The following is a 21,382-nucleotide window of genomic DNA, read 5'->3' as shown; positions in this document are numbered from 1 at the left end:
CCTTCAAGCCTTCCAGAGTCTGGGCCTCAAATTGGCCTTAGCTACTGCTTCCTGCCAGCATCCACTCAGCTTTCCTCTCTGTTGCTCATGGGAAGTAGGAGCAGGTAGCTCAGAATGGGGAACAAAACCAAAGTCTTTCTAACACCTAGGAAGACAGCTTGCACAAGGGAGAGAAGAGGTGCTGGCATCAGATTTTAAAAGTAGTTTTGAATTCCACCTGGCCACTCACTGCTGGGCAACTTGGATACATAACTTTACCTTTTGGGCTCACCCTGGAGCATCACTTCCTGCATCCCGCCCCTGTTGCAAGGATGGCAGGTCACAGACAGGCCCTCTGCTCTATGTTCCCACCTGTCTGCTTAATTCCCTCTCTCTTCTGCTAGACTGGGGGACTCTGGAGGGCAGGGACCTGGTCTTGACTGTTTTACTGTTAAAGCCCCAGTGTCTGATACAGGGAGTATCCAAAATATCTGTGGAATGTGGGAATGACTGGCATGGAGTGGGCCTTCCCATTGGATGCCACCTTTTTGACTTCACATTTCAATGTGACCCTGAATGCCTCAGGTCACAGCAGAGGAGTGTATGAGCCCTGACCACCCGATGATCAGTGTAATAAGCCTCTAGCCCAGACTTGGAAAGAATGGCACAGGGCAGGATGTGCTGGGATGAACATCTACTTTGGACCTGGCTCCCTCTCTCTTTGCTTGTGGGACTTGGGCAAGCTACTCAATCTTTTTGATCCAGTCTTCTCATCTGTAAAATGGGAATAATTATATCAAAGGTAGGGGTTGTTAGAATTAAATGAGAAAATGTGTGACAAATTAACTGACAATAGCTACTCAGCAAATGGTAATTAGAATTAATATAATCCACACCACCTGCAATTTCACCCTGAGAGTTGACTGCTGGTATTCTACATGGGCTGCTCTAGGGGTTTGGTGGTGTGAAAAAGAATCTGCCATCTGCCAAAGGAACCTGTTCTACCTAAGCTTCCAGCGTAGTGAGGAAGTACGGGTTTAAATGAAGGAAAGGGAGGGTGGTGTGGTGAAAACAAACATTACCAATCACCAGCTGTCACCTTGGGCAAGTGATTCCATTCCTTTGAACCTCAGTTTCCCCATCAGGGGACAATGGAGCTAATAACTCCTCCCAGGCCCCATAGGACTATATGGGAAGGTACACTGCAAACAGTGGATGCTCAGCAAATATTGGTTTCTAAGCACTTATTTATTTATTTATGGTGCTGGGAATGGAACCCAGGGCCTCATGCACGCCAGGGAGTGCTATGCCCTTGAACTACAGCACCAGCCCTCTAAGCACTTTTAATGCTTCCTTTGCCAGCCTTCTCCTCTGAATCCAAACCACACCCCATATATAACCTGTTCCAGAGGCCCAAGTGTCCACAGTTCCTATATTCCCTTATACACACTTCCTACATGCTCCCGTACACACCTCTTATGTTCCCCTGTACACACCTTCTACGTTCTCCTGTTCACATACAATCTTGCTCTTTGTGTATAGCCACATATGTCCCTCAGGTGCCTTCCCGTAAACCCTGCACAACCCAAGCCTGTGCCTTCTCAGCACAAACACTCCTCCTAAGAATACATCTCTCTTCCCTTCACCTGACAGGTACAGAGTACAAGGTGACTGGACCCAGACACCCATCAGCAAATGTTCAGGCCTCCACTAGGGGCCGCTAAGGCTCCATCCAGCAGCTGCACTCCCTCTAGTGCTGGGGCAAACCAGTATGGGATCAGTTTCCGGTTAACCAGGATACAGTCCAAGGACCTGGGAGGAGGTCAGGGCTCCAAGCCACTTGGTAAATATCAGCTGTGGCCCAAACAGGTGGAAGGTAGCAGTGAGCATGGCCACTGTTGGGGGGTGAGTAACAGCCCCCAGGGTACTCCAGACCTGGGCAAGCTCACAGAACCACGGGAAGGGGGTACAGCACCCTTTTCCTTACTCTACACCCTGGAACACACCCAATGGCTCACATTTTCACACCTTTGCTCCCACAGCTGCCTCTTCTGGAAGTGTCCTCATCTTCACTCTTGACCAAATGGAGGCCCAACTCTCCCAAGAAGCCTTTCCCTGTTCTCCACACTCCCCAGATCCAGTAGCCTCCGCCCCTGCCTCATCTGTATCTGTGTCTAACCCCAATACCTATGATATTCTGTTTCCATGGGCGGGCGGGTTTCTGGGCTCCTGTGCTTGGCTCCAGTGTATTTGTTAAATGACTGAATGACAGACCAAGTGAAGGAATGAATGAGTGATGAGTTAAAGGACCCAAAGAAAAGAGAGGTCAAAGAGGGATCCTCAAAATTATTCCCCACCTAAACATTCCAGGAAAGGAAGGTCTAACAGCAGAGCCAGGGTAGCCTGAGGCAGCTGTAAAGGGCTTCTGGGATAGTAGGCCTATGTCCCCTCCACCAGGACTATGACCAGTGGATAGACTAGATCACAGAAGAGTTCCTTAACTGTGCACAATGATGGTGCCAATTAATTGATTAGTTGTAAAAGGGTTTCTAGGCCGTAGTTTACAAAAGGAGGTTTGTCCAATGATCCCTGGCCCTAACTGCATGTCCTGGGGTATCATGGACATGAGGCTGATCAAAAAAGGCTGTGAGCTTGAAACTAGTCTTCCACTTGCCAGTTCTGTGCATTTTCCCAGGAACTGACTGCTCCTTACCCTCCCCATCCATCTCTGGAGGATCCCTCACGTTTTTTTTTTTTTTTTTTTGTGGTGCTGGGGATTAAACCCAGGACACTGTGCATGCAAGGCAAGCACTCTACCAACTGAGCTATATCCCCAGCGCATTCACTCTTATCTTTGTCCCAAACCAGTGATTTCCAATAAGCCCTTTAAGGCCTAAGAACCTCAGTGTATGCACACTCTGTATGTGTTCTGTCTGTGTGTGTATGTGGAGGAGTGTTTCTTAGCTGGAAAAACACATTTGATATGCCCATTGTATTCCTAATAAAAAGTAATTAAAGTTCAATCCAATCTAGGCTGCTGGAGATGTGCAGAAGATAGAGTGAGAAACCAAATCAGGGCATGGACAATCAAAAGCTAAGAAATACCACTCCACTTTTCATACCCACATTCTCCACCATTCTGTGAGAGGCAAGGAGGGCAGGCCTGAAAAGTGCCCTGCAGCCCATTTACCAGTGCAGAAACCAAGGCCCCAAGTAGACTATAAACTCTGTTAGGGCAGGAACTCTGATTTTGTACCCCTGGTCTTCAAGACACACAGGAAATACTCAATGTTTATTGAATGGGTGAGTTAATGGAAGAAATAGTGCTGAAATTACTTGCCTAAATTATAATAATTTGTCAGCAGTGGGGCAGGGCCCAGGCCTAGGATTCCTGAATTTCTATTCTGTTGAGTCACCCTGCAATTTCTCTCCAGACCACCAACCCCAAGGGCAGCAGGCAATCCTGGGCCCTTATTCACCCATCCCCCTCCTGCTGGGCCACAGGGACACCGGAGCTCCTTAAAGATGGCACGGGCAGGGGAGGCAAGGCCTGAAAAGTGCTCCTTAGTCCAGCTGCTGACTTGGATCACCTGTTCCCTGATTTATTTTAGGCTTTGTATCCTTGGGCCATTAACTATTTTTGTAGCTGTTTAGTGCACTTGATCTGCTTGGAGACGAGACTATAGACAATAAGATCTCTGTGATTTTGGTTAACTATCAGAATTAAGGTAGTAAGTTCATCAAAGGAAAAACCTAGACCAGGCCATAATGTGCTTCTTCATAAGCGTCAAAATCACGGGGCCAGCCCACCATCTCCTAAGTGGGGGCAGAAAGGCCTCACAGTTGGACCTGGAGGTTGTTTTTGCCATTTACACAATGAAGAATCCAGGTCTGAAGTGAGTCAGAGTCCAGGGATCTGTCCAGTTTAAAGACATGGGTGGCCCAAACAGGCAGGGAGAGAGGTCACAGCACACAAAGGAAAGAAAGGCCCAGCAGAAAAGAAAAAGGAGACTCTGTTTTGATGAGTCGAAGCAAGGGAAGGTGGATCCCCCTTATGGTCCTTGGGGTGTTGCCCCCAGGGGCAGAGGGAACCGTCAATCACAGTCACAGAAAAGGCTTAGGGGAACTTTCAAAGCAGTTGAATTAACTCTATTGCTGCAAAGCGAGAATGTGTTTCACAGGCAGCTGAGCAGAGGGCCCTGCAAGGCAGGGGGCTCCAGGCCTTAAAGAGATGAGAGGAATGTAAACGAGTGTGAAAACATCTGAACCAGCTTCTGCCCATCACAGCTGCATGGGCTGGATGCAGGCCATTCACAGTCAGAGGCCCCAGCCACCCCCTTTTGCCTCCAGTTAATGAAATGAGCACGGGGATCCTAATGACTGATCAAAGCCCAGTCAGCTTCCCCAGGATGGCTGCACCCTGGCCCTGCCTGGGGTGGGAGCGGTGCTAGGACAGGAAGGGAAAGAAGGTACTCAGAGGCAAGACTGGTCTACCCCCACCCCCACACACGTGGCTGGCTCCAGCCTTAGCCTTCCCCTTGCAGAATAGGTGTGACAGCATCCTTTTGACCTCAGACAGGCAAGGGCAGTCCCCTGGGGTCCTGAACACCATTTTCCTTCCCCTAAGGGTTGCCAGAGGATGGAGAGGGATGGGACAATCAGTTTCTGCCAAAGGATCTCAAGCAAATGCTTGACTTCTTTTTGAAGTGAGTTTCCAGAACTTTGAGTTCCGACTCTGTCTTGCTCTCTCTGGCCAATAATGAGGTTAATTCTTAGCAATCTGCTAAAGCCCTTTTAATATCAGTCATGTCAAGTCATATTGCATAAGCACTAGCTACTTACCTATCAGTTTGTTCCTAATCTGCACTCTCCACTGAGTGCCCACATCCATAGGTACTGTACCTAGTGGGTCAGATGAGGATCCACTAGAATTTGTTTTCTAGTTAAGTGCTTATGCAGCCTGTCTTGCTGGGGATACGGAGACAAGAGAATATGAAACACTGAATACCTACACCAATAGGGCAGAACAAAGGTATCTTGCCTATAAACCAGGGGCAAAGATTTTCATGAAATGGTAGATACATGTCTATGTATGAGGAAGAGCAGGGTGGGGCGTGCTGATAGCCAGAGTCTATTCTGCGTGGGAAAAGGGAGGGTGGAGAAGCTATCTTTGTTAGTAGATCCCAATGGTTTTCTGGTTTGCTGGTAGAGCTACGGAGGGGAGAATTTTGCTTAGTAGATGACACTACATCTGCAATGTTAAAGGGAACGGAAGGACCTGAATGACATTTCCAAGGTGGAGAGAGAGTACATGAAGGATGGCTATATGCCTAGAAGGAGGGAGAGGGTAGTTGTTACCAAGAAAATTCTTGGAGGGAGGCTGGAGTGATGCTGGCTGAGATTCTAAGAATGTACAAGAGAGAGGGGAGCAACTTTTTTTTTTTTTTTTGTACTTCGGATTGAACCCAATGGTGCTTTACTACGAAGCTACATCCCCAATCCTTTTTAGTTTTATTTTTTATTTTGAGACAGGGTCTCGCTCAGTTGTCGAGGCTGGTTTCAAACTTGCAGTCCTCCTGCCTCAGCCTCCAGAGACCCCAGGATTATAGGCATGTGTCACACCATAGAAGGGAGCAACTCTGAGAGTCTCATCAGCAACAGCAAAGGGTGCTGAGGTGGAGAGAAAAGGGGGCTATGACAGCTCAGGTGACAGTGATGGCCAGGCCCACGTAGCAGAGTTGGAGAACAGAAAGGAAGGGGAATTAATAGTGCCTTGAACTAAGGAACTATACACCTCGCTCATATCCAGGTCACTCTGGTGACAATGTTTTCATTAAACAATCTTTGCAGAATTCCACAATCCCTGGTGATTCACCCCTACCTCTTCAAGGCACGCAGTGAGGACCTGGCTCAATGACCCAGCTATAGCAAGTCAGAATTGAGGTATTGTGGTTAGACAGTAGAGGGCACTGCTACCCTAACAGACTTTAACAGGAAGAACGAAGTAGTCCACAAAAAGGGTTCCACTGGGTTGTTGCTTTTGCACCTTCTAAATGTATACTCTCAGTGCACACTAACTACCGCGTGATGTCCTCACAAGCAATCACAGGGTTTCCCTGGATGGACGAAGCAGAACTGAGGGGAGAGAAGCCACTTAGCCATCATGCCACTTGGCTTATGCCCAAACAACATGGGGCCATAACCATTAATGCCTCTCTACTAAAATGGGAAGGAAAAAAACTCTCCCTCATTTTTAATAACTTTATTCCCCAAACTTCGAAAATGAAATTGCCAAGTTAAGAACTTGCCTCGAAAAAAATTTTTTTCTAATTTATTATAAAGAAGGTCCGGGGCTTGGGAATTTTTTAATGCAGATTCCTAATTTTCCAAAGTGACATTCTCCTGTGCATTTGAATAGATTATGCTCGGTATTGCTAGCCCTTAGCACAACGGGAACATTATTAAAACGATTGCACGGGTCTCAGAGGAAGGGCTCTGCTTCTCGCTTCCTTTTTCATTTTGGGGACTTCATATCAGAGACTGTCCATTTCTTGCCTGTGGAGGGAACTGGGTTTCTGAGGGTGTGATAGAGAGAGCACTCAGCTGTCCAGGCCTTGGGGAAACAAGTACAGGGCCAAGAGTCCTGAGAGTAGGCCTGAAGGAGTGAGGAGGGAGTGGGTCTCTTTTCCTGAGGGCTCCCTTTAGGGCGTGGTTCCCCTGTTTGCCCCACTCATGTTCCTATTAGGCCTCTCTTTCTTAAAGATATTGTGTCAGAGAGCTGCTGAATCTCCAGGATAATGATATTATGAGGGAAACGGAGCAGAGCGGTCCCTGAGGAGCTGGGGTCAGCTCTGAAAACTGAGAGGGAAGAAGGTGGCAGGACCAGCACAAATCCCCCTGCACCAAACAGGGAGCTTCCCCTAGTCTTGGAGAATGTTGAGAAGGACCCCCCAGAGCCAATGGGCCTCAAAGGACAGGACTCTGAAGAAAACAGCTCTTCCCCATGAGTCAGAAGCCTTTGTTCTGGGGAACTCCCTCCCTCCCTCCCACCCACTCCATCCCTGACCAAACTCCTCTTCCTTAGCACTCCCATCTTGACCATTGGCCAGCTCAGGGAAGGCCAATGGTCATTTAACCACAGCCTAGTGGCTTAGCCAAGACCATAGAGACCCCAAGATCTTAGCTGGGTCACTTCCCCATGGTCAGTGAGTCTTCCTGGCAGATACTTCATTCCTGGAACTCTGGGGTTACAAGCAGATGTGTGACTTCCCAAGGGTAGATTATCCCTCTGCTGTAAATGTGAGTATTCTCGGTAGTGAAGTCCTGGTAGATCCTCACAGAGAAGCGTCTGGGGCAGTCCCTACAGCTGGCTTCTGCTCTGAGGTGCCCCCAAGGCCAGAGCAGCTCAGTGATGACTTCTGGGGATATGAGCTCCTTAGGCCGCAGCCCCACCTCCACTCCTCCCTCAGCAACTGGGATTTATTCATCCAACTGTATGCTGAGAATTAGATTAGGCTCCTGGATCATTCTTGGACTACACCTGAACCCTTGCTCCAGTTATTCTGCTAATCCCTGCCAAGCCAAAACTTCTCCCAGCTGCCCAGGCAGGCAGAACAGGGAAGGTCAGGAGGCAGGAAGCAGTAGCTTCCTGCCTGTGACAATTCAGTGCTCTTTGACCTCTAGGGCCTGCCCTAGTTCAACCTAGAGTCTTGGATCTGATGGTGGTGGTGGGTGGGGGGTTTGCATCTGCACCCACCACCTGCTAAAGACAAGAAGTGTCCTCATCTCTGTTTCCCAATCCCATAGTGGAATTTAAAAAGCAGTCTCCAGTAACCAAGGAAAAGGAGCCAATTTTCCTGTCTTTTAATACACCATGGGTCCCCAACACTAGCCCACTCGCTGAGAGATGTGAGGATGGGTCTGCATCTATGGAGGGAGGCTGGGTTTCTGTCCCCCATTATGCTCCAGAATGCTCTTCTGTCACTTTTCCTTACAGTTGAGGGCTTCTTCTGAACTTCATCTCTGGGATCAGGGACTATACAGGGAAGGGCCCTGAAAATACTGGATGCCTGAAAACTTTTGACTGGAGGAGCTGCTGTAAATGCCAAGTCCAGCTCTGCAGTCATTCGTGGCAGACAGTTCGCTGAAAATAAAATTCAGTTAGGAAAGCCAGGGCAGGAGCATGAAGCTGCTCTCTGGAGTAAAGCGGGGGACTCAAGGTCATGTGCTCAACGGTGGGTGAATTAGGAGGGCTTTTGTACTTTCCGAAGGAGAGGCATCAAAGGGGGTTTGCATACTGGTCACTCTGCAAAATGGTCCCACATCATCTGGTCATTTCATGAGGGGATGACAAGGGTGTACAGAGCAGCTATCTATATGTTCACACTAGGATGGGGGTATCAAGGCGGGGACCCAATGTGAGCAAAAGTCTCCCTGCCCTGTCTGCATCTTAATGCCCTTTTCTTGCTGCACAGATCTTCAGTGTGGTCTGTGAAAAGGGCTGCGTTTGAAATGCTAATGAGTAAGGGACACAGGGAAGGGCAACTGAATGGCTGCTACAGAGAATGGGAGTCTGACACACAGTAGGCCCTCTCTGCACTCAGGTTAAGTGAATGAGTGAACATTCTAGAGGGTGCATTTCATGTGACAGGTGCCTAATAAATAATTATTGAATTAATATTGACTTGAGAGACCAGGAAAGAGAAAACAGGAGAGCATGAAGGTAAAGGTCAGAGAAGGGAGCCTTCTGCGAAAGCTCCCCCACATTACTCAGGTTTTCAAAGATCCCAGGGGGAGTGAGAGGCATGTGGGGGAAGCAGAGATGAGAAGCCATAAGTCTTAAGGACTGAAGGAGCCCAACCCACAAAAACTGGACCTGTTTTTCAGAAGGAACAGGGGGGACAATAGGAAGACAATGAGAAGATGCTTCCTAGGACACTGAAGGACTTGCAACCAGGGAGGCAGTCTCAGAAGAACTTGGGGGGCTGAGCTAAGGATCAAAATGAGTTGAGGGAATAGAGAAAGAATCCTGTTTTTTTGTTTTTTGTTTTTTTCTAGGTAGAAGTCCACCACAGTCCTGATGAGAACAGATTCTTCCAATAGGCTGTCAGTGGAGGACTGGACAAAAAGGCTCAAGGGACCAGTGAATAGGGGAATCTGGTAGGGAGGAACTTGTAAGTTCGAAGTTTCCTAATACTTTAAGGTGGACTGCTTGCTTACACCACATACTAGGATCTTGAGTGTGGATTTTGTACTGATCACAACAAAAGGGTTCAGCTGTACTAGGCTATATCTGCTGGGTAGGGGACGAGGGACCCCTCTATGACCACTACTCCAGGTTTATGGTCCTGGTGATGGAATGACTCAGGTAGGATTTGAACCTTGTGTTTCATCAAGTGGAGTCAGGGGCCTGTGTTCACTGGACTTTCTGCAGAGAAGTCTTCCTATGCCTAATAGGAAAGAGCCCCCAGTGCTGTCTGGATAAAGCTGAGTCCCATCTGATCAGGCCCCTCAGCCCTGAAATATGCCAAACCCCAGGGGGGGTCCCCAGGGCTACCATGCTCCCTCCCCATTTCTTCGCTGGCAACTCACCTGCGGGCTGTCCTGGTAGGGTGGGGGAGGGACATTCTGCGTGGCCATCATTGTCAGAGCTGGGGCTGGGGAGGCATGTTGCATCATGGGATTGATTCACATCGAGGATCTGCGGGCAGGAGAAAGGGGGCCGCACCGTTAATATCGTCGAGCGCAGGGGAGCCCTGGGGACCGATCAGCTTCACATTTTTTCCAAGCTGGGTCACCAGGACTGGTGAGATACAGCAAGGGCTGGAGACCCTTCAGGGGAACAAATGAAAGCTAAGAGGAGAGGCTTGGGCAGGGAGGGGCTTGCTGTGCTATTTCGACTTGAAAGAAACAATATTCAAATCATATGTAAAACAAGCGGTACCCCTGCAGCGATGCTTTGTTCAGCATCAGCTATGTCTTGGTGTGTATGGGAATGGGAGTGGGGGCGGGGGCAGGGAGGTGGAGGGTGACTCGACCGGGCAGTCCAGCGGGATTGGAGGCTACTCAGATAACTCTCCTTCCCAGCCTAGCCTGGGAGAACCCTGAGCTTCCTCCCTACCTGCCATGATAAGGTGCTTCTTGCCCCACACCTTCCCAGGTGTTCTGGAGTAACCACCAGGACTGGGAGTGTGCTCAGAGGTGGAATGCATGTGTGAGACCCAGGCCTCCATCTCAGCACCCAAACAAACAAACAAACAATCAACCACCAGCACTCACAGGGGCAGGAAGCCTTCAGGTCCCTCCAGGGTCTCTAAGCATCAGGCCCACCCCTACCATGTGTGCTCACCACACCCCCTAGTGGTGGCATGGGATGTGGACTACTGGCCCATCAGACTGCAGTCCAAACTTGACCACTTGCAGGTCTTAGGGAAGGGAAAGAGGCAGGACAACTACAGTCACCTCCAGGGTTTTCTTTTTGTTGTTAATGTTGTTTGTTTGTTTTGGTGCAGGTAGTGGTTCCAGGAATTCCTTAAGCTTTGGTTCAATAATAGAGTCACAGTCACCTGGGACCAGAAGAGCAAAATGATTGGCCTGCCTTTTATAGAAGAGACACAATCCATGAGTTGTGTGTGTGTGTGTGTGTGTGTGTGTGTTTGTGTGTTTCAGGTCTGTTCCACGACACCCCACCCCCACTCTATCATCAGTAATTGAGCTGCCCCCAAGAGGCCTCAAAATTTCCTCTTGAACTAGGACGTGGTGCCCATGTGCGTAAGTGGAGACAACCTGGCAGTGCCACCCAAGGAAACAGAGAGCTGATGAGCTACAGTGGATGCCCTGAAACAGTCAGAGCCAGAACCTACAGATTAGTTGCTGATACCGAGCTATCTATTTGCAAGGAGGGAGATTGCAAGAATTTAAGGGAATATGGAACCTGTCTCCTGAGAGGAGGGTGCTGATGATCTGGAAGCTTTGTGAGTCTGCCTTCAAACCTTCCTTTCTCTCTGAGGGCTCCATTCTCCTCCAGTCTGATGCCAAGTCAGCCTGGCCCTCTCGAGGTCTTCCAAAATGTGCATGTACCTGAATACTGCAGGAAGCAGAGGGTGTCTTAGAGCTGCCATTAAATAAAGGGGCAGGTTTCCCAGGCCCAGGATATGTGTGTGTGTGTGTGTGTGTGTGTGTGTGTGTGTGTGTGTTGTTTTTTAAAGAAGAAGAAGAAAGATCTGCTCTGGCCTGACCTGAGTCTCCAAAGTACCAGGTATGCTTTGACCTTAAGTGCACACGCAAAGCAGCAGAGATTCATGTTTCATTCAGTAGATGTTTATCAAGTATCAGCTCTGTGCAGGGAACTGTACTGGGGGTGAGGCATGATGGATGAATGAGATCAGGTCTTCCCTCCAGGGAGCCTGGTTGGTAGAGGGAGGTGATAATCTAGCAGGAAAAAAGAAGGCAAGGTGGGGATAGTGCAAAAATGATGGCTTTTTCTGTAGGGGCAGTGCTGTTGGCTGCAGTGCTTGATCCACTCCCTACCCTGGCCTGACCTCGGAAGATGAACCGCCAGAATATCCTTGTGACAAAATCACATAGGGTCTTGCCCAGCTTACACACACTGGGTACATGATCTCAGGAGAGGGCTGTGAAGAGAGTCTATCCATTTGGGCAGGAGAATTATCAAGACTTATTTTATTTTTAAAATTTATTTATTTACTTTGCAGTGCTGGGGATTGGACCTAGAGGTACTCTACCACTGAGTCATATCCCAGCCCTTTTAATTTTTTATTCTCAGACAGGGTCTTGCTAAGTTGCCTAGGCTGGCCTCTAACTTTCGATCCTCCTGTCTCAGCCTCCCCAGTTGCCAGGATTGCAGGTGTGCAGTGCCACCAGCCACCGCCCACAGGGGCAAGGCCTATTTTAATGGCTGGGTCTTTGTGTGGGTGGCAGTCAGTCAAAAGAAGCAAGAGCAGAGTGGAGAGAGTTGAGGGGGGGCGGAAAGTGAATATAGATTGATGTTTGCTTTTTGTTTTCTATTTTCTCCCAGCATGGGGATGGAACCCAGGGTCTCCTGCATGCTAGGTAAGTACTCTACCTCTGAGTCACACCCCCAGTCCAATACAAATTCCTTGAGACATTAGAATTAACTTCCAGAATTAAGACTTTGGAGATATTAAAATGGGTGGAGATATTAAAATTTCTTTTTTGAACCCTGAGAAAATACAGGAACTAGGGATGTCTCGGAGACTTGATGGGCACAGCCTTTTCTGGAACTCTGGCAGATAAGGCAACTTTGGAGCCTAGGGGATAGCTGGGGTAGCAGTGTCACTTCCTGGGAGCACCCAACCTGAAGGCTCATTGCACTAAGAGCAGCAAGGTTGCAGTGCCAAAGATGTCCAGAAGAGGGAGCTTGCAGGCAGAGTCAGGGTGGGATTCGCATTCAGAAAAGAGGTGTTTTTTGTTTGTTTCCTGTTGGGGCAAGCGGTTCCCTTTAATTCTGGGTTTGGGTCTTTTGGTAACTTCACTCCGTAAAAGAGAAATTCACGGTGAAGGCAAAGCAAAGGAAATTTCAAAATGGAGAATTTGGGCTAAGTAGAGAAGTCTTTAATCTGCATTCTTTTGTTCACTGTCCTGTGAATGGGAGGCAGGTCAGTTTAAAAGGACTATCCCTAGACATATTTAGAGCTGTCCTGCCTGGGGGCAAGGAGGGACTTTAAGAGTGGTCTGTTCTCAGAGCCAACCATCCAGAAGGCTGAGGCATTTTTCAGTCCTGAGCCTGCTGGGTGGTGGAGCGAGGCTCAGACCCCTGAGCAATCTTCAGAAGACCCAGATGGCCCTTGCCCCTCCCCCTCTTTGGGTCACCACAGGCCACTAGGCCACTGCCCCATTGCCCTCTCGGGGCTTCTCCTGCAGGAGAACAGGAGGTCTTTTCAACAGGGGCTTAAGTTTCTTTCTCTGCTCTCTGAGTCACAGAAGCCTCCCACAACTTGACACTTGGGAGCTTAGCTGCCGTTGGACCCCATACCCAGCTCTAGAAGTCCCATATCCTCACCCCCACTCACACCTCATGTGCACCCTCCCCATCTCACTAGGTCCTCCTGAGGGGCCACATGCAACCATCCTGGAGAGGAATTTGGGGATAAGACTCATCTGGTCAGGGACTTGACTGAGACTCTGGCCTGAGCATGGTGGAGTCCCCAGCCATAGCTGGGGTCCCAGCCCTTTGGGGAAACCTCCCCTTTGTGTACTTCCTTTGGGAGTGGGGAGAGGAGTGGCAGGACTAAGCTCCAGGAGTAAACCCCAGTCCAGGGCCTTGAGCTTTTGTCAGGGGTTGTGAGAAGCTGCCTGCCCTGGCCCTGGCTCCGTCCAGAAGCCCTGGCGCTTCTGTTACCAGACACCAGGGCATTCAGGGAGCAGAGCCAAGACTGCAAATGGAGGGCACACGAGGAACATTTGCCACGGACAGATTTCCCATCCTGGAGAGGCTCATGTTCAGAGTTTGGTTTTGCTTTTAATGCTGAAAATCTTTACTGTGTAACAGCTAGTGGGGGACAAGAAACAATACAACACTCCACAGTGACAACCAAGAAGAAGTAATTTGTGTCACTGATATCATCCCATTAAAAGGAGCTGAAAATATCGTTTTATAAGAGGCCAGGAGCCAGGTGAGGCTAGGGAGGGGTGCGGGTGAGGGGGGCACAAAGGCGCACCCCTTTAGCAAACAGGAACTTCAGCCTAAGTACCCATCTTCCTCTGTCGCCTCAGCTCTAGTTCGCCACAGCCAGGCACAGGAGGCTCTGACTGGAGCCCAAACTCCTGTGTGTTGACAAACAGGCTTAGAAAAAAAAAATGCCAAGCTCGTTAGAAAGAGCTCATTAGGACTTGTTGACATGAAACCCATTAGACCAATTAACATTCCATTAACGGCCTGGGGGTACCAAGGGGTTAATGCTGTTGGGCAGTAATTGGGCCAGGGTGCAGGGGTTGGGGGCTTAGGGCCTTAAGGATGAGAAACAAAGTCTAATTGGGAACTGTCTGGCCAGCTGGCCCCACAGCATTTGTTCCTGGCCCCTGACCCTAGCAGGGACTAAATTGTATCCGGTGCTGAGGTAGGAGAGGGAAGGAAGGGCTAAGCTTTCCTTGGCCCCTTTCTGTCCCATCTGCCTGCTTCAAACTGAAGACTGGGCTGGCATTGGCACAAGGACAAGAGGGAAGGGGATAGTTCCACCTTTTCAGACTCTGATAGTCCTGTTTTCCTCATCCCTGAACTTTCCCCTCTCACACACACTCACTTCTATTCCGGTTTTTTTTCTTTTTGTTTCCCTCAGTCCCTGGGAAATGAGACTCTCTTTGCTCCCGGTACTGATTTTCTGTGATGTCACCCATGGTTAGAAAAACTCTCTGGAGGGGCCTGGAGAAGTAGTTCAGTGGTACAGCACCTGCTTAGCATGTGCAAGGCCCTGAGATCAATCCCTACCACTGCAAAAAAAAAAAAAAAAAAAAAAAAAAAAAAAAAAATTCTCTGGGGAAGCCAGAATCCTGGAGACAACAGAACCTAATGTAGTTTTCCAGAAATGATGTAGTCCAGGGAAGAAGGGTGAGGAAGGTGGTCCCTGGTTTCCCTCCCTCCTTTTCTTCCTTCCTTCCTCCTTCCCTCCTTTCCATAGCAGCTAAGAGCTGCTTCTCCTCTGTCCTTCGTTATATGCACACACAGTTTTCACGATTTTCTTTCACTTGGTACAGTAGGGGCTGTGGAAGACCCACCCCTGTCTGGGTCTCAATTTCCCCATCTGTAAACTAACTGGACGAGAGCATCCACAAGGTCATCCAGGATCAGAGTCTGTGCTTGGAGTCCCAAGTCCTGAACTCCACACCCAGGAGAATCTGCCACTTTTCTGTGACTTGGCGAGTCTTTTACCCTCTTGGACGGCAGAATGAAGAGATTCCACCAGGATAATCTGAAAGTCTTTGCCCATAGTTAGCACTCTAGATATGCTTGTGGATGTGAATGCAAACAGTTGGATTGTAACTTCATTCCAAGGGCCAGCCAGCTCCCATCTTCTCTTCCTTCCCTCTCACTTGAAAGTGGAGGAGTGGGGTCCCTGAGGCCAGTGAGCCAAAAGCCCACCAGACCACCCTCAGGTTACCCCTCCACCCCTATCCCCAAACTTTCCCCTCTGCACAGCTGCTCAGGCTGGGGTTCTAATGTCTAGACAGATTTGCAGGAGGCTGAAATAACACAGTGAACTCAGCAGGAGGGACCGAAAAGCTGCATTAGTAACCTGGCTGGTTTCAACTGATCCCTTTGGGGCAGCTGCCTCAACTGTGGTGCAATCCCCTCTCTCCTTCAGTGGCAAGCTTTGTCCCAAGTGACCGTCTCTGGTCTAGCTCCCTTCCCAGAAGTGGCCTGTAGGTGGTGTCGCAGGGCCCCTCTTTAATTGCATTATATAATATAACCTGTTTACTAAATCATGTAATCAGTCGCCTTAGGATTTACAGCTTTGGATGTGTATGGAGAATTGGACTTTGAGTCAAATTTAAAAACAAATAAAAATGAGAGGCAGCTGTTGCTGATAGTGTGATATTCATCTTTTGGAAACAAATTCACCCCAGTGCTATAAATTATGCCTGGAAAAAAAGTGTTGTTGGTGGGAAGGAGTTGGCTAGGTCTCCTTTGCTGGCAACTCAGAGCGATGAATCTTGAAATAACGGTGTCAACCTGTCACTGATTTCATGTGACTCTGTGGATTTATCTAAAGAAATGCAGGCGTGTGGGTGCACACACACACACACACACACACACACACACACACACACCAGGTCTCTGCAAAATCCAGTAAGGGCTAAAATCACAAGCTGAAAGCTTAGTGTCTACAGGAATTCCATGGTCCCCACAACCTGGGATGAGGCCAATTGGGGGGATGGAGATGGATGAGGATGAAGTGGAGAAAGGATGTACTGGTGGGATTTTGCCCCCAAATCAGCTTGTCAGATTAAAATGTTTCAAAAGGAGAAAGAAGTGAAGGGTCCTTGAGGTGGAGACTGAGGAATTGTAGGAAGACTGCAGGCACCCCTAGAACCTGGTCTACCCTATAGCTTATGAAAACACTGCCCTAGTGCGGTGACAAAGTCAGGGGCCTGGGGATTCAGGCAACAGAAATGCTGGCCCTGACAGATGCTGCTTCCTGTCTCAGGGTGCAGGGCAAATGGAAATCCTCCAGTCTGGTCAGATGAAGCTCAGGGTGGGGTCTGGGGAGCAGGGAGTGTATCTGTGTCTACATTACTAATGGGAAGGCAGGTGGGAGAGGAACTAAGCAGGATTTGCACTCAGGTCTGATACCCTCGCTCACTCAGTCCTGAGGCTGAACGGCTAAGAGGTCAAAATGAACTGCCGCTCCACAATTACCCAGGTCCCAGGAAATGCTGCATGTGACCCAGAGCCCAAAGTCCTTGCAGAATGTCATGGCCAGGAGGCCCACCTCCCTGATGCCCCTTGGGCTCCTGCTTGGAGCACACAGTGGAAGATAATTCCCCATTGACTTCAGCAAGAAGCGGAGATGACAACCAAGACAACCGCACCCTTTGGGCACCCACCACTCTCTGTCCTCATTGTCACTTGCTGCCTCTTTGGGATGCCTACTTGGAAGGTGGTGCCAGGTCATGCACTAGTATGATGACGCTAGTCTCCAGGGAACAGAGTGGGGACAGAGAGGACGCCAGCATAAGCTTTGGCTAAGACTCCCTGAGAAGTGTGAAAATATTTCTTCCTCTCTCCTAAACTGCCACATGGAGGGAATGGGATTTGGAAAGGGTAACACAGACCCTTTCCTCATCCCCAACCCAAGGAGTGGCCCAGGGTCCGACTTCCAAGAGCTTCAACTACCTCCCCTTTCTCCACCTCCTGCCCCACGAGGCCATTTTACTCTTTGCTTTTTATCAGGAGTAACAACCTGTCCTGTGTGACTGGGTAAATTGGTCATTTATGCACACTGCTTTATGACCCAGCCTAGAAACAGATGACCACAAGTTTGCTCCAGAAACCAGTTTTGGAGTGTTGGTGGGGGATGGTTACTATTCACTCTGGATTCCTCTGTGCCCACGGTTTAATGGTGGGGGGCTGAAGACAAGCTTAGTAGTTAATTAAACAGGATTCCACTGAGCATGTCTGGGGACTAACCTCCAGCCCTGGCCCAGGCAATCACAGACCCCCACCACCATCCTTATTCTCTCATTCATCTAGGGACAGAACTTATCTTCCTTGAACTCAAACCTGGCTAGGCTTCCCAGAGTGGAACAGCACCATCTTGCCCTCTTGCTGACTGGCACACAGTTCTAAATCGCAGGAGACCCACTACACCAGGGCCCAGAGTTCATAGGCTCCCTCCCCACCTCCGTTGCTCCTCCAGTTCTTCACTGTGGTATGAAAACACGGATTAGGGACCTGAGCCCTCTTGTCCGACTGCTTCCCCGCACAGGACAGAAGTGATGGAGTCCCCACGCGCTCCCTGACAGGCTGTCACACCCTGGCTGGCGCTTCAAAAAGCTCCTGATATATTTTACAAACTGAAACAGCAATTTAATTCCCCCTGATAGCGGCAATTGTCCATTAGATCTTCCTACCGAGGAGCTTAACAATAATTCCTTTCATCCAACTGCTTGCTTCTTCTTGATCTGAGAATCAATCCCATAAATAGCAGGCAAGAGTTTTCACATTACTCTCCCCCTCCAGCTTTTAGCATTTTGATGAAGATTCTTATCTCTTTTTTAAGCACTTTACAACTTGGCAATTTTTCCCCCTTTGGTTCCTTTAAACAAAATAAAACCAAACCAAACCAAAAAAAAAAAAAAAAACAAAAACAAAAACAAAAACAAAAAACACACCTAGAAAGGGAAAGGAAAAGGTAGAGTGCATTTCGGCTGTAAGGGGAAGAACAGCAATTGCTCTCTTCTCAGAGAGGTGGTTTGCACTTTCTCCTGCCAGATTACAGGAATGACCTCCAGTGGGTTCTATCTGCTAAAAAGTGGGTGCTACTCTGTCCCAGAGGGTGTTGTTAAGGTCTTACAGTTCATGCTCATCCACAGGTGGGTCCTTGTTTTCCCAGGGGTGTTCGATTACATTCTCTTCCAGGAGACCCTTTCCCTATTGCACCCTAGAAACAGTGGTCTGGGGTCTACTGCTGCCCTGGCAGGGAGGGCCTTCCTTGGGCCTATTGCCCCAGTTTCCTGCCCATCACTCAGGAAACTCTCTAACCTAGGGAGGGGAGTCTGCCCTCTTTTTCATCTCTAGTTCCTTTATGTCTAGCCAAACAATGCAAGTGGGAGAGGTGGGGAGGCACAGGGAAAGGAGAGAGCTTGAGGCCTTTGATTTAATTATTTTTCTTTTCTTTTAAACATCCAGGCAGCTCTAGGGATCAGGGACAGAGGAGAGCCCTCCAGGTCTTCCTCAGGGTGGCAGCGAGGGTAGATTGGCAGGGCCCCGGGGAGCCCCTGCAGGGCCCCCTGAGACACCATCACATGCTTCCTTGTCTGCACACATGGAGAGAAACAAATCTAAAAATGAACCTAGGGACTGAAGTCCCCCTCGACAAACCCGATTCCCAGGTTTATTATTATTTGTTGAGAGCTGACAGCAGCCGCTGCTCAGGATCTGAGCTGAGAAAACAACCCAGACCTGGCCCCTGAGGCTCACAACTCAACGGAGACAGACACACAGCTCAGACGCTGGGGAACCAGGAGAAGGGAGCGAGGCGGCCTCCTCCCTGCTGCCGGTCTCCGTCCCCTTCATAAGTCTAGTGCAGGGTACTCCCTGGGAACTGAAAAGGGAGCTGGGAACCGAAGTGTGGGCAAAGAGGGGCTGGGGCAGCTGGAGCCACAGAGGTGAGGCCCCTGGAGCCCATCTAGTCCACCCCCTGGGATGATCTCATATTCTCCTGGAACCAGAGGATCCTAAGATGGTCAGCCACAGTCCCTTTTCCTCTCTGAGAATGGCTAAATCAAATCCTCCAATGGGGTCACACTGGGTCCCAATTTTTAACTGGGGAAAGAAATACACGATCAGGAGTCAATTATGGAAGCCAGTGGTTGGTCTCTGGGTTAGGTTCAAGTTATTACCCCAATCTACTCATTCCCAGCCAATGGGGGCCCTTCCCGGGGGCCTTTGTGGTGGCCCAGGTGAAGCTTATGAGGAAAAAGTGGGGAAGGCTGGGGTGGAGTCCACAGTAACTATCAGCTGGAGGAGGGAAGACTGCCCAAACAGCCCCTTCCACCCTCGGTCCTCACAGCTGTTGGACCGAGGGCACTGGCACTGTGCTCCTGATCTGCCAAGGTCAGGCCCCAGGGAAGGGTGGATAATGGCCACGATGTGAGAGGAAGTGACATTGGTCAGTGAATCCATCCCCGGGACCCACAGACTCACACCACAGCTAGGCAGACATGCCCTCTATTGCCTGACCTAAGCTGTCTCTTCCACAGTTTTCCTTGTCCCTGAGGAAGGTGTTCTGTGTTATGCAACCATGCCCTTTTCCTCATCAAAACTTGCCTCCAAACCTTATTCTTCCATAAAAGTTTCCTTCACTTTCCACTCTGGGACTGTCCTCTCCCTCAGAGCCTTGCATAGTCAGATGTGGGGCACCGTATCAGGACTGATCACTATGTATGTTTTTATGTTACGGGAACTCACTCCTCACCCACACATCTCTTCTGATGGATGACCACTATGCTCCCCAGGAGACAAGGTCATGGCTCCGCCTGGCATCTATGGTGGGAAAGCATATGCAATAGGACTCCCTCCTGATGGAGCCTGAAAATTCATATGCACAGTGACAATTCAATTTCTTTGGCTTTCTGTTAAAACGTAAAACCAATCTGGGTTAGGATAACTCTTCAAGTTCGAGGGCCATTTAGACTTCAGTGAGAATGACTTTGTTAGTCCCTCGCCCTGGAGTGAATTTTGATGGGGGTGAGATAATAATAGAGAATTAATGACAAAGCCATTTATTAGCCCTCACCTGGCACAAGGCACAATGCTCAGCTCGTAAGGATAACCTTGTTTATTTTTCTCAACAACCATATGGAGTCAGCATTATAATTGTTCCTATTTGTGGATGAGAAAACTGAGACTGGGAGGTTGAGAGAGTTTCCAGTGTTACGCGCAGTCTGATTCGAGACTCTTGAATATACAGGGTGAAGGTGGGAAACACCAAAGAAGAAAAGAGACCCCTAGAAGCTGTAGAAGTACAGACGGGGCAAGATCAATCATGAAAACAAGCTGCCAGCCTTGACAGGCCATTTAGGGTAGGCTGTCCTTTGACTTTCACCTGGCCTTAAATTTCTAAGAATTCTGTTATACTGACACCACTAAGTGTGTCCCATGCACCGTGGGCAGGCACATGTACACGGTCAATGCATGTATATTTTGTCCCTTCCCACACTGGGGCTCCTTCAATTTCTGTCAGTCCTGTCATCCTGTACAGCAGTGTTGGCCCAAATTTATGTAAATATTTTATTGCATTCTGCTCTTATTATTTAAAAAACTGAGTGAGTGGGAGATGGGAAAATGAAAGTGCTGATACCAGCAATAAGAAGTAGGGGGCTTGGAGACATAATACCACCAAGACAAAGATGGAAAACACTGAGCGTGCTGAAAGCAGCAAATCTCGAGTCTCCGTCACAGATTCACTGGACTGTGTGTTCAATTAGGAAGGGAAAGAACAAAATCAAAGAATAAACATGAAATGACAGAAATGTCTAGTTGGAGAGCGCATCTCAAAGCTGATGTGTCATTGGGAACATGGTCATGTGTCTTAGTTGTCTGGGAGCAGAACTCTGGGAAAAAGCTCTATACATCTGTCCCTGATCCTGCACCCAGTTGCTCAGGGCCAGGGGTCTGACTCACTTTGACCGGGAACCCGTCAGTGTCTCCTTGACAGCCTGGACCAAGATGCCCTGCAGGGGTCCAGGAGGGTGGAGTGGGATGGGGTGGGAGGGAGCCTGCAGTCAGCCTGCTCTCTGTAACTGTCTCCACTTGGCCTTTTCTCTCCACCCCACCCCTGGCTTTCCAGGGACCACCCACAGCTGCAAAGAAGTCCCTGTTCTAGAATGAAATCTGTCCATGACTCACAGGCAAAGAGGCACCTGGCTCTCTCTTTGGAAAGCCTGTCCAGTTGAGCAATATTCGTTTTTTGAGTCAGGGCATTCCATCCTTAGGAAGAGTCCACTCCTTGTCATATTTCCCTAGGTTCTAGCTTTCTTCTTTTGCTGGAGCCCCTTCCTGGGCCCCTTTCTTTCTGAACCTTCTCCTTTCTCAGGCTGGTGAGATTCCAGCAGCATGGGCGACCAGTGAAGACATCCTTGTGGGTCTGTAATAGAATTTTATTCACAGTCTCCAAAGCAAGCAGTGATTAGGAAAGAGCAC

General features: G+C 49.1%; 1 protein-coding gene across 5 annotated transcripts in view; it reads right to left on the bottom strand.

The window, feature by feature from the left end:
• Pknox2 (PBX/knotted 1 homeobox 2) overlaps positions 1–21,382 on the bottom strand; it is a 268,028-nt gene that overhangs the window by 72,202 nt on the left and 174,444 nt on the right. For all 5 annotated transcript variants that reach the window (XM_047518383.1, XM_047518386.1, XM_047518385.1 and 2 more), the window contains one exon: positions 9,571–9,679. In XM_047518383.1, coding sequence (XP_047374339.1) covers positions 9,571–9,657 — 87 coding nt within the window. In that variant the 5' untranslated portion in view covers positions 9,658–9,679. The remainder of the gene's footprint in view (positions 1–9,570; positions 9,680–21,382) is intronic.

The sequence above is a fragment of the Sciurus carolinensis genome, chromosome 11 (assembly GCF_902686445.1).
Source record: "Sciurus carolinensis chromosome 11, mSciCar1.2, whole genome shotgun sequence".
In the NCBI taxonomy this organism is placed as follows: Eukaryota; Metazoa; Chordata; class Mammalia; order Rodentia; family Sciuridae; genus Sciurus; species Sciurus carolinensis.
This window is presented reverse-complemented; position numbering and strand designations above follow the sequence as displayed.